Source organism: Chrysemys picta, chromosome 7 (assembly GCF_011386835.1).
Source record: "Chrysemys picta bellii isolate R12L10 chromosome 7, ASM1138683v2, whole genome shotgun sequence".
NCBI classification, from domain to species: Eukaryota; Metazoa; Chordata; order Testudines; family Emydidae; genus Chrysemys; species Chrysemys picta.
The window spans coordinates 59807984-59819665 of record NC_088797.1 but is presented as its reverse complement, the minus strand read 5'-3'; the positions used below and the strand labels follow the sequence as shown (position 1 = coordinate 59819665).

General features: G+C 46.8%; 1 protein-coding gene across 27 annotated transcripts in view; it reads left to right on the top strand.

Annotated features, from left to right (window-relative positions):
- Positions 1–9365, top strand: part of WASHC2C (WASH complex subunit 2C) — a 96680-nt gene extending 87315 nt beyond the window's left edge. For all 27 annotated transcript variants that reach the window (XM_065553332.1, XM_065553331.1, XM_065553328.1 and 24 more), the window contains 3 exons: positions 3068–3673; positions 4300–4474; positions 8861–9365. In XM_065553332.1, the coding sequence (XP_065409404.1) occupies positions 3068–3673; positions 4300–4474; positions 8861–9000 (921 nt within the window). In that variant the 3' untranslated portion in view covers positions 9001–9365. The remainder of the gene's footprint in view (positions 1–3067; positions 3674–4299; positions 4475–8860) is intronic.
- The last annotated feature ends 2317 nt before the right edge of the window (positions 9366–11682 follow it).

Here is an 11682-nt window from a genome sequence, read left to right as displayed (position 1 = left end):
ATGTTCTTCATTGATCCCTTTGTGCTATTTTACCTAGTATTGTTGCTTCTTGGAGCCTTTAATTCTAGGTTAATCTTAAACTCCCTGAGATACAAAACAATCCTAAAGTAATACACCCCCGTTCTTTGCCCCCAAAGGCTGAATCAAACCAACTGTCCCAGCATTCTCCCTCCCCTTTCAAACGACCCCCCTCCACAGGGATCAGTCTTAAAGTCAACAAAGAATCCGGTGGCACCTTAAAGACTAACAGATTTATTTGGGCATAAGCTTCTGTGGGTAAAAAAAATCACTTCTTCAGATGCATGGAGTGAAAGTTACAGATTCTGGCATTATATAATGACACATGAAGAGAAGGAAGTACCTCACAAGTGGAGAACCAGTGTTGACAGGGCCAATTCAATCAGGGTGGATGTAGTCCACTCCCAATAATAAATGAGGAGGTGTCAGTTCCAGGAGAGGCAAAGCTGCTTCTGCAATGAGCCAGCCACTCCCAGTCCCTATTCAAGCCCAAATTAATGGTGTTGAATTTGAAAATGAATTTTAGTTCTGCTGTTTCTCTTAAAGTGCGTCTCCCATCCACATGGGATCGCTACTCTCCAAATACACCCTTGTTAATACACAGACCCATGTCCCATGATAGACATATAACTACTGTGTTCCTCTCAGAAATACAGAACCCCCCACCCTGAGGCACAGCAAACCTGTCCGGCTCGGCTTTCCGCTCCAGGGTAGCACTCAGTAACATGGAGAATGTCGGTGCCCGCCCTTACCTCCCCCCGGCTCTGCGAAATCTCCCTGCCTATACTCGGTACTACAGGGACTAGAATAAAGCCTTCAGATTTTTGCAGCAGCAGGGTGAACTGCAGGAGGCTGTACTTCAAATAAATGAAATTCAAAAAATCAAAATAGAAAAATCTGTGTTCAGGTGTTAGATCATATGACTAATAAAATCTGAAATAAGCAGGAGGGACTGGACAACAAAATGGCAGATTAAATTCAGTGCTGATAAATGCAAAGTAATGCACATTGGAAAACCTAATCCCAACTATACATATAAAATGATAGGGTCTAAATTAGCTATTACTACCCAAGAAAGAAATCTTGGAGTCATTGTGGATAGATGGGGGGAGGGATAGCTCAGTGGTTTGAGCATTGGCCTGCTAAACCAGGGTTGTGAGTTCAATCCTTGAGGGGGCCCACTTAGGGATCTGGGGCAAAAATCAGTACTTGGTCCTGCTAGTGAAGGCAGGGGGCTGGACTCAATGACCTTTTCGGGGTCCTTTCCAGTTCTGAGACAGGTATATCTCTATATATTAGTTCTCTGAAAACATCTGTTCAGTATGTGGCAGCAGTCAAAAAAGCTAACAACGTTGGGAATCATTAGGAAAAGGATAGATAAAAAGACAGAAAATATCATATTGCCTCTCTATAAATCTTGAATACTGCATGCAGATGTGGTCACCCCATCTCAAAAAAGATGTATTGGAATTGGAAAAGGTTCAGAAAAGGGCAACAAAAATTATTAGGAGTCTGGAACAGCTTCCGTATAAGGAGAAATTTAATAACACTGGGACTTTTCGGCTTGGAAAAGAGGAGACTAAGGGGAGATATGATAGAGGTCTACAAAAGCATGACTGATGTAGAGAAAGTAAATAAGGAAGTGTTATTTACTCCTTCTCATAACACAAGAACTAGGGGTCACCAAATGAAAGTAATAGTCAGCAGGTTTAAAACAAAAGGAAGTATTTCTTCACACAACACACAGTCAACCTATGGAACTCCTTGCCAGAGGATGTTGTGAAGGCCAAGACTATAGCAGAGTTCAAAAAGAACTAGATAAATTCATGGAGGATAGTCCATCGATGGTTATTAGCCAGGATGGGCAGGGATGGTGTCCCTCGCCTCTGTTTACCAGAAGCTGGGAATGGGTGACAGAGGATGGATCACTTGATGATTACCTGATCTGTTCATTCCCTCTGGGCACCTGGCATTGGCCACTGTCGGAAGACAGGACACTGGTCTAGATGGGCATTTTGTCTGACCCAGTAAGGCCATTATGTGTGGTGGTTTTTTTTTTTTTTTTTTTTAAAAGAACAGTATTCTGTCAAAATCCTACTGCGAGACTGCTGCAGGATTGTGACCCAAGTCAATAAAGAACCTTCATACCAACACTTCACTTGTGTTAATTTTGCTTGTGTAATGTGACTAATGCTAATTAAGCAATAACTGTCAAGGAAAGCTCTCTGCACTGAACTAAATAACCTGGCGCAAAGGGTTGATAGTTTGAACAGCAGCCAGTGGACTCAAGTTGGTCATTGACCTCAATGCAAGGTGTTTTCTGGCAATTGTTAATACTGTTATGGCACAAGGTTGAGGGTCAGGAGCCCTGAGTTTTATTTTGTATTCTGCCATTGACTCGCTCTGTGACCTGAGCATCCTGCTTTGTCTGCCTGCCTCGGGTTTCTTGTGCTGCCAATCTACCTTGCAGTGGGGGCTGAGGCAATATGAAAGTTTGCAGAGTGTGGTGGCTCGAATATTAAATTTTCCTTAGTGTTAATTAAATGTTCATGTAACAAAAAATTACAAAAGCCTTCTCAGAGCTGCGATTAGATTTTGGGAGGTCATTGGGTCCCCATCATGTGCTAGAACAGGGGAAGGCAACCTATGGCGTGTGTGCTGAAGGCAGCACGGAAGCTGATTTTTCAGTGGCACTCTCACTGCTCGGGTCCTGGCCACCGGTCCAGGGAGCTCTGCATTTTAATTTAATTTTAAATGAAGCTTCTTAAACATTTTAAAAACCTTATTTACTTTACATACAACAATAGTTCAGTTATATATTATAGACTAATAGAAAGAGCCCTTCTAAAAACGTTAAAATGTATGACTGGCACGCGAAACCTTAAATTAGAGTGAATAAATGAAGACTCGGCACACCACTTCTGAAAGGTTGCCGACCCCTGTGCTAGAATAAAACGTGGAAAGATAGAACATGAGGAGAGCAGGGTCCCTGTCAAGTGCATCCCTCCCTTCAAGCCCTGAACTCAACCTGATCTCCCTCTTCTCACAGAGCAGGATCAAGGTGATGAACAAACGAAGGCCTCCCTCCAGGACAGCCCGGCGGCTAGCTGCTCAAGAGTCCAGCGAGAACGAGGAGCTGAACAGCACAGAGGAGCCGCAGCTGCCGCTTCCCAAACAGAGCTCTGCATTAGTGGATGCAAAGGAGCTCTGCACTGCTGAGCCAAACGCTAAGGGCAGCACAGAAAACATTTTGGTGGCTAAGCTGCCATCACCAACAGATGGCGGTAGCCTGTCACCTGGAATGGCCGGAAGCCCTTCTGGGAAAGGCACAGGCCAAGAGGATGACTTGTTTGGGTCTGACTATCTCTTTGTGAAAAATTCAGTGTCAAAGCCAGCAGCCAAAGCTAAAACCCCAGAGATCTTGGCCAGCAACCCCCTTAAAAGTGGTGAGAAGAAGTCTGCTCTGTCAGTGCAGGATGATCAGGGCAGCAATGATCTCTTCCAGCCCATAATGCAGAAAGCATCCAAGAAAAGCAGCCCCATCTCTTTCCTGGAGGATGAAGATCTCTTCACTAGTCAGAAAACTGTGAGGAAGAAGGAGTTGAAACCCACCACCCAGCAAGACCTTGACCCGAAAGCCCAAGATATCTTTGAGGTAATGGCTGATTTATTGTTTATTTTTTCTTTTTTTTTTTCCTAAATAGAAAGGGAGGAAATGTATCACTAGGGCCTTGGGCAAAATCATTCTGCCTTCAGCACAGAAGGAATGGGGCCTGTGTGGGCCAAGTAAGGCTAAGCATGAGGCCTGGTCCTCTACTGAGCTGTAGAAAATGCTGACTTCTGAATCTCACTCTTACTTACCAGAGCAGAGGGTAAAAGGGATGGCGTGTGGGCCGACAGCAGGTGTGTTTGAGGACCTGGCTCTCTCCCTGCTAAGGGAATGCTTAGCTCCCTCTCTGACCTGACTGCTGCTACGCATCAGGAGTAACTGAGCTACACAACAACGCTGATGGTAATGCAGGAATTAGGCCCCCATCCTGCCTGGGCCTGTCTGTTCCCCTCAACCTTGCTCTCACATGTCCTGCACCTGGCCTATGCAGTATCACAATGACTAGATCTCTGCCCATGCCAAATTGGAGACCTGATCCTAACCTGATAGAGTTGCAATGCCCAGGGTAGTTACAGGACTTCCAACTCTATCTACTGCTGCATGTAGCTGAACCCGAATGCTCAGTTATCATGTCCTGTACTGATGCTGTTCAATTTATTCTTTGCTCCAAGGATGATATATTCGCAACAGAAGCCATTAAACCTCTGAACAGAACAAAAGAGAGAGTGACGGATTCTAACCTGTTTGATGAGAACACTGACATTTTTGCGGATCTCACCATAAAACCAAAAGAAAAGAAGACCAAGAAAAAGGTGGAATCCAAATCCATATTTGATGATGATATGGGTAAGGGCCTTCTTGGTATTGATTGTCTTTATCTTGATTCGACCGTATGTTAAATACCCCAGTGACAAAGGATGGATTTTAGAAACTAACTCTCTCTCTCTCTCTCTCTCTGTTGGATTTACACAGTAGAGGTATCTGTCTTCATAAGTGTCTGCTTGGCAGTCTTAAATATTTTACACTAGAGGCCAGTTTGTGTTGGCCTTACTCTCACAGAGGAGTACCTCACTTGACAAATAGTTCCCATTGATTTTAATGGGTAATAGTTCTGCTGTGTACGGTACTATTCAGTGAGCGATGATAGCATAAACTGGCTGCAAGTACTTGAAGTGGGACTTTCCAACCAATCACCCCTGATGTCCATCTCTTCCCATTGATGTCAATGGTAAAACTCCCATTGCCTCCAATGAGAGTGGAGATAGCTCAGTGCTGAGTGCTTCTGAAAATCCAGCCTTAATTTTTAGCTGTTGAGCACGGTTTCCCAAGAGCTTTTCATGAAATGTATCAATAGAAATTTGGACAGGATGAATCTGAAAGCACGTGATAAAGAAAACTACTTTCATTCCAAACTATGGGACAATTTGATAATTTCAAAACTGTTTCCAAACAGAAAATTTTGTCAGAACCGAGCATTTTCCAGCGAACAGTCTCAGTTCAGATGAATTCACAATTTCTGACCAAAAACCGTTTTGTCTAAAAATTTGCACCCAACTCTAGTTATCCTACAGTCTCCAGCACTAGCCCTCACTGTTTGCAGTGGCATTTCTGGCACTGAGGCACCTGGAGCACAAGTCAGAAATGTCCATGTAAATATACCTGCCTCTGGAGATTTCTGTTACTTGCATCTGAAGAAGTGAGGTTCTTACCCATGAAAGCTTATGCTCCCAATACTTCTGTTAGTCTTAAAGGTGCCACAGGACTCTCTGTTGCTTTTTACAGATTCAGACTAACATGGCTACCCCTCTGATACATGTAAATGAATGTACCTTCACCCTAATCTCAGTTGGTTTAAGGGCACAGCACCTCCAGATGAAGGATTCATGCAGAGGCGGCTGCTCAGTGCTCCAAACGAGGTAGTGCTGCCTTCAATGCACCAGCAGGACTCCAGGGAAGACACTTGTTTCTTTGATCAGCCTGGCAGCCCCAGAACAGGACTGGCATAGCATCTTCCCTAGCTGTTTAGCTAAGGGCTGGTAGCAATGCCCACCTTGGAATTTTACCAGAGGCTGTCACTGCCTGTTGAGCCTTTCCTGCTGGGAATGCTGTCTTTTGAACTGCACCCAATCACTCCTAGTTTATCGTATTTGCAAACTAATTATGATCCCCTGCCCCACCATCACTTTCATTCATTGCTTAGCCTAGATGTAGATATTTAGTTCCTTTAATCTCTCCTCATAAACCCTGTGATGTTTTAGGGATTACCCAGACCAGTAAGGGCTTCTGTCACCACTAGCCTTATAACTTTGGCTGCTTTCATGCTAGGCTGCTATGGCTCAGAGCCCTGCCACCAGTCGCCAGCCTACAGGCTTAATCGTCTCACCCTGCCTTCCAACAGCCTATGCTCCTTGGCAGGGTGACCACAATAGCCTGTCTGGTCCCCAAGTTCTTAATTACCAGCTACTCAGACTTTTCCTTTCTTGTTTGTCACCCCTCCCCCCCCAGGACTGAAACTAGCCCCCAGTTATCAGTCCACTTGAGGCCGCACAGTTTGCACAACAGAGAACTGCCTGGGGTTCAGAATAAACAAAAAAGCTCATTTAATAGAAAAAATACAGATTCAAAGGTGGACTAGTCAGATAAGGCAATGCAGACAAATTACATGGACAATGAACATTAATGATGCCACCTCACGCTTTACCTTCTGCATTACATGGAAAGCCTTCACGTCAAACCCCTTCCCTTCTGACAGGGTTTGCAGGGGGCTTTTTCTTTCTGCCTGGCAATTCATGGTTACATAGCGCAAGGGAAACGCCCCCCTTCCTTAGTTTTCCAAGACTGAGGTTGTCTCTTCCATTCCAATGGCTTTCCATTACTTTCATGGTCTGCTCTTCTCTCCCTGGGTTGTACAATGCTGGGAGTTAGTTTCGTGTAAACCACTAGCCTGGGAGGTGCCCCTCCCTGCCTGCCTGCTTCCCAACAGCTGCGAGGTGAGCGGGGAGTTAAACCTTTGTTACAATGACCATGTTCTACACACATACACCCGCTTACATTCAGAACCATAATCTGTATACACCCTTCCCAATGACCACCAAGTTCAGCATTTTACTTGACTTATAATTCTATTGTATGTAAATATATACAACCAGTTGATTCAGTTGCTTATTCTTTGGGGTGCAGAACCCTGTCTTCCTCTGAGAGTGTCTGGAACCTGACTGTGTCAGAGCCATCCTTCTGATCCCTATAGTGCCTCTCTTCCAACACTGATTGATTGGTATTCCGGCTGCTGAAAAACTTCTGGGCATTGTCTCCGTCTGTGCTTAGGATGCTGCCTCCTGGGGAACTGAGCATTCCTCGGCAAGTAGTACTGCTTTCCCTGCCACAGAGAACAGGCTTCCTTCTCCCCTTCCTTTAGTCCCCGTGTTGTAAGCTAGGGCTGTAACTTCATTCCCCTCAGCACCCACTACACTTCCCGTGTACGCCGGGAGGACCCTAAATGGCTGTGAAGCTAATCTCTTGCATGGCTTGTTTTGGAGGGCTGCCAATTGGGATTTACTCCGTACTGCTGCCTTTCTAGACTGCTCTCTTGTGCTGAAACTCTATCCTGGATTAAAGCTGCGTATCCCTATGATCACAGCAGTGGCCATGTGCAGCGGAGGGAGAGGGCAGTGAGAATAGACTCCTCACACAGGCAGAATGGCACGTAGTGGGAGTCCACGTCTGATCTCTGGCCCACGTATCCCTAACCTTCAGCATTCAGATCCCAGATGAGGGGCTTGGTAATGTGGTTCCACAGGTGCTCTGTGTGCAACTGGATTAATGTGTATTCACTGAGTCCGTGCCAGACTTGTAAACAGATGCTAGCTTACCACACCAACGCATGAGAGAGGATGCAGCAAACGTCCATCAAACAATAGAAACCTCCCAAGCCCTAGCTGTGTATAACCTTTTATTAACCCGTAATTGACCTTTCTGGCCCACCATCATTCAGCGGTCTCTTTTTTCCAGCTGCTTCTCAGCATTTCTTCTCCTCTTCCCTCCCCCCAAACACATTTGGGCCAAGTCCATCCCACCCCTTCAGTACAGCCCCACAATCAGCAACCACTGTGGTGAACCCTACTGAGCTTTGAAGTTAACTATTGCTGCCGCTGCCCAGATGGGACGCCCCACCCTCCGGGGAGGAGAGAGGGCTGGCTCTGGCCTATTGTTTAAGGTCACTGCAACAGAAGAAACTAATAAATTCGATACTAAAGTATTAATGGCCCCATGAGTTTCACTGCCTCACATGTGAATGAGCACAACAGTATCTGTGAAAGAAACTGGGCTTGTTAAACCTCCATCTCCTCTAACTCTGAGAATGTTTCTCAACGCTTTCCAATTGTGCCTGTTATCTGTATATGCCACTAAATGCATTTCTAAATCCATCCTTGTTCTGATCCCAGGTGAGCCATGTTCTCCGCTTTACACTACTGCTTTAAGGTACCTGATTTGCAGAGCCAGAGGTGCCAGCGACAGTAGTAAAAGTTCCCCCTACATGTACGACTTTCCCAGCTCACTTGGGTAACAATGCTGGCAACTTTTGCGGTTTGTTTTAGCAAAAAATCTCATAATTCTATGAACCTGGGTATTCCCAGACTGCCAGCCACAGGAATGCCTTAATGGGCCAGAGGAATGTGAATGTTTGTACAGCACTTAGGAGATGAAACGTGTTAATTAGTAGAACTCATGTGTGTGCATGCATGAATAATACATTCTCCAAAGGGCAAATCTGTAGACATCATCTGTAGTATGACTTAATGGTTCTAAAGCACAGGACCGGATGAGTCTCTAAGTCCGCTCCCAGTTTTGCCACTGGCTTCCTATATGGTGCTGGGTGAGCTGCAGAGAAGTTAAGTGACTTATTCATCTGTGAAATGGATATAATGCCTCACTCAGCATTGTGAGGCTTCACTTAGTGCTTGTTCAATGCTTTGAGATCTCTGGCTGGCATAAATGCCAAGTGTCAGGATTTCTTTTGTTCCCTCTCATTGACTATACCTGGTAAAAACCCACAGCTAAAAGCTCCCCCATATGTCCTCACAAATACATTTTCCTGTCACAAGCAGCAGGAAAGTGTTTATCAGCAAAGTGTCCTTGGCAGTAACAGCTACATACTGGGGATATTTCTGTGTAACGTCTTACGTTTGGCAGCATCTTCTCTCCTTTTTAATCACTGTTTTTCTCTTTCTCTAGATGATATCTTCTCCTCTAGCAGTCAAACCAAGGCATCCACCCCCAAAGGCCGATCCTCTCAGACAGCCTCTGAATCAAAATCTGAAAGCAAGGCATCAAGTACGTTTGATGACCCACTGAATGCCTTTGGAGGCCAATAGACCATGGTGGGCATTGCAGAGAGAGGGCCCTCTCTGCCAGGTTATCCTGACCAGTACTAGTACTCTTATGTCAGCTCTCTTTGAGTAGAGAATCTGATGACCATGGACAGTCAAATGACTGACTCCCCACTTTACATGGTTAGTATCTCTTCCCTGCACTGGATCTAATCATGCCTAACACTGTAAAAAGACTCTCCAATCGTAACTTTCTGCAGTCCTGTTTCAGTGCTGCCCAGATGGCATAGCTTGTGCAATACCTGCGATAATGTAATCTATTATACAAAGTATAAGTTCTTTTATTGAACAGATCTATAGAAAAAAATCACTAATATTGTGAAATAGTAAATGGTGTCTGCTAAACCAGGTCCAGCTGTGCTTGTCTTGCTTTTTGCTCTGCTGTTTGCTAGCAGTCTCTGCCTCCAGATCTCAAAATGGGGAAAACCAACGCCACATCTCTCATTGGGTCAGCAGTCTGTCTGCTGGGTGCATTCTGTAAGTTCATGTCAGTTCCTCCCATCAGGGAGCAGCTTTACCTCGTCTCTTACAGATTGGAGCATGTTGTCAGCGCTTAATAGATAAATCCTCCCGGAGGAGAGGGTGCCAAGTGAGAACTAGAGGAATGGAGGACAGATTTTTGCCCATGACTTTATGCAAGCTGCTGAAAAATATTGGATTGAGGCAAAGTTTCCATTGGTATTGGTGGGAGGAGGAACAAGGTCCTTTAGTGCTCTGGCACTGTGCGGAGTATCCTTACCTTGCAGGACTGTTCGTCCCCCGCCCCCCCTCCCCCGTTAAAGCCCATTTACAGTTAGCAAAGAATGAAAGTAATTGGAGAGCCCAGAAATTATTCAGGAACCTGAGAGATGTTGAGCACTTGCTGTTCCCACTGAAGTCAGGATTCTGAGCACCTCTCAGGGGTCAGGCCCTAAATGTGTTACCTGGTAACAACTGTGTTTTATTGTACGTCACTGGGCACACCTAATCAATGGTATAAACTGTGTCCCACCTGCCGGGCATAATGTTTGGAATCACTGAGAATCTCTAGAACCTCTGGTTGGGGGGACCTGGTGTCTGGTTCCTGACCGGAAGACCAGGTTGAAAAGGGACACTGACAGCTCCAGTCAGCACCGCTGACTGGGCCATTAAAGGTCCGGTCGGTGGTGCTGCGGTGCTAAGGCAGGTTCGTCCCTATCTGTTCTGGCACCGCGCTGCACACCGGAAGGTCCAGCTCCTAGGCGGGGGGGCCATGGGGCTCCACGCACTGCCCCCGCTCCAAACACAAGCTCCGCACTCCCATTGGCCTGTTCCCAGCCAATGGGAGCTGGGACGTGGTGCCTGCAGCGGGTGAGAGCAGTGCAGGGAGCATCCTGCCTCCCATGCCTACTACCGTCAGACCTGCTGGCCGCTTCCGGGGCGCGTGCAATGTGGTGTCAGGACAGGCAGGCAGCCTGCCTTAGCCCCCCTCCTGCAGCACTGACCAGGAGCCGCCAGAGGTAAGCCCAATCCCCTGCCCCAGCTCTGAGACCCACCTGGAGCTCCCTCCTGCACCCCAAAGACCTCATTCCTGGCCCCAGCCTAGAGCCTGCACCCCCATCCCAGAGCCCTCACCCCCTGCACCTCAACCCCCAGCCCTGAGCCCCCCCAAACCCGGAGCCTCCTCTTGCACCCCCAACCCCAGAGCCTGCATCCCCAGCCAGAACCCTCACCCTCACCCCCTCCCGCACCCCAACCCCCTGCCCCAGCCCAGTGAAAGTGAGTGAGGGTGGGGGAGAGCAAGCCACTGAGGGAGGTAGAATGTAGTGAGCAGGGGTGGGGCCTTGGGGAAGAGGTGGCGCTAGGATGTTCGGTTTTGTGCCATTAGAAAGTTGGCAACCCTAATCTCTGGGCTTAAGAGCAGGGGCTCAAATTTTGGCAGGGGAGCCGCCCTGGTGTCGGTTGTCCTTTTTACTGTCCCTGTGGCAAGTCTCCCCAAATTTGGCCCAGTTATAAGCCTCTAACCAGTATCTGCTGAGCATGTGCTAACTAGATTCCATCTGCATTCAGTATGCTCTGTCCCCTTCTCATCTTCTATATGTGACTGGACGGGCTGTGCCATCGCCACAGTAACTGAGCATGCTCCATCTTCAAGCTGCAGAGAATGAGTAGGACTTTCCCTGCAATTGTTCCTCCTGGCTGGTGGGGTTGCCAGGCTGCTGGGCACCAAAACTGAGATCAGGATGAGCGTCTCCTTGCGCCCTCTGCTGGCACCTCGGCAATGTGGAGAAGAGGGAGGTGTTAATTCCATTCTCTATCTCCTAACTTTCAAGTGCTTGACTTTGCTTAGTATTCTTTTAATGTAGTGCTTTTTGATGCAATAGCTATACAACAGTTGAAAACCTTCCAGTAGAGGTAATGCCATTGGAAAGCAGAACCTGGTGCAATCGGGGTGGAGATGGGGGTGGCTTATTTCAAAAGTAGGGAGGAAAGAGGAAAACAAGTGATGTCTCTGCTTTCTGAGCATTCCTCCCCTAAATGTCTCTGGATCTGCTGTGCTTTAAGAAGTGCTCAGGCATGTAACCATCTAATCCTGAGTGACTCAATGCCTATCTGCTAGGCAGCCCCATGGCAATGTCAGTGAGTCAGTAACTTGGTCTCCATCACATTCCTGCAGGCTGTACACCACTGGGGTGTAAAAATCTACTT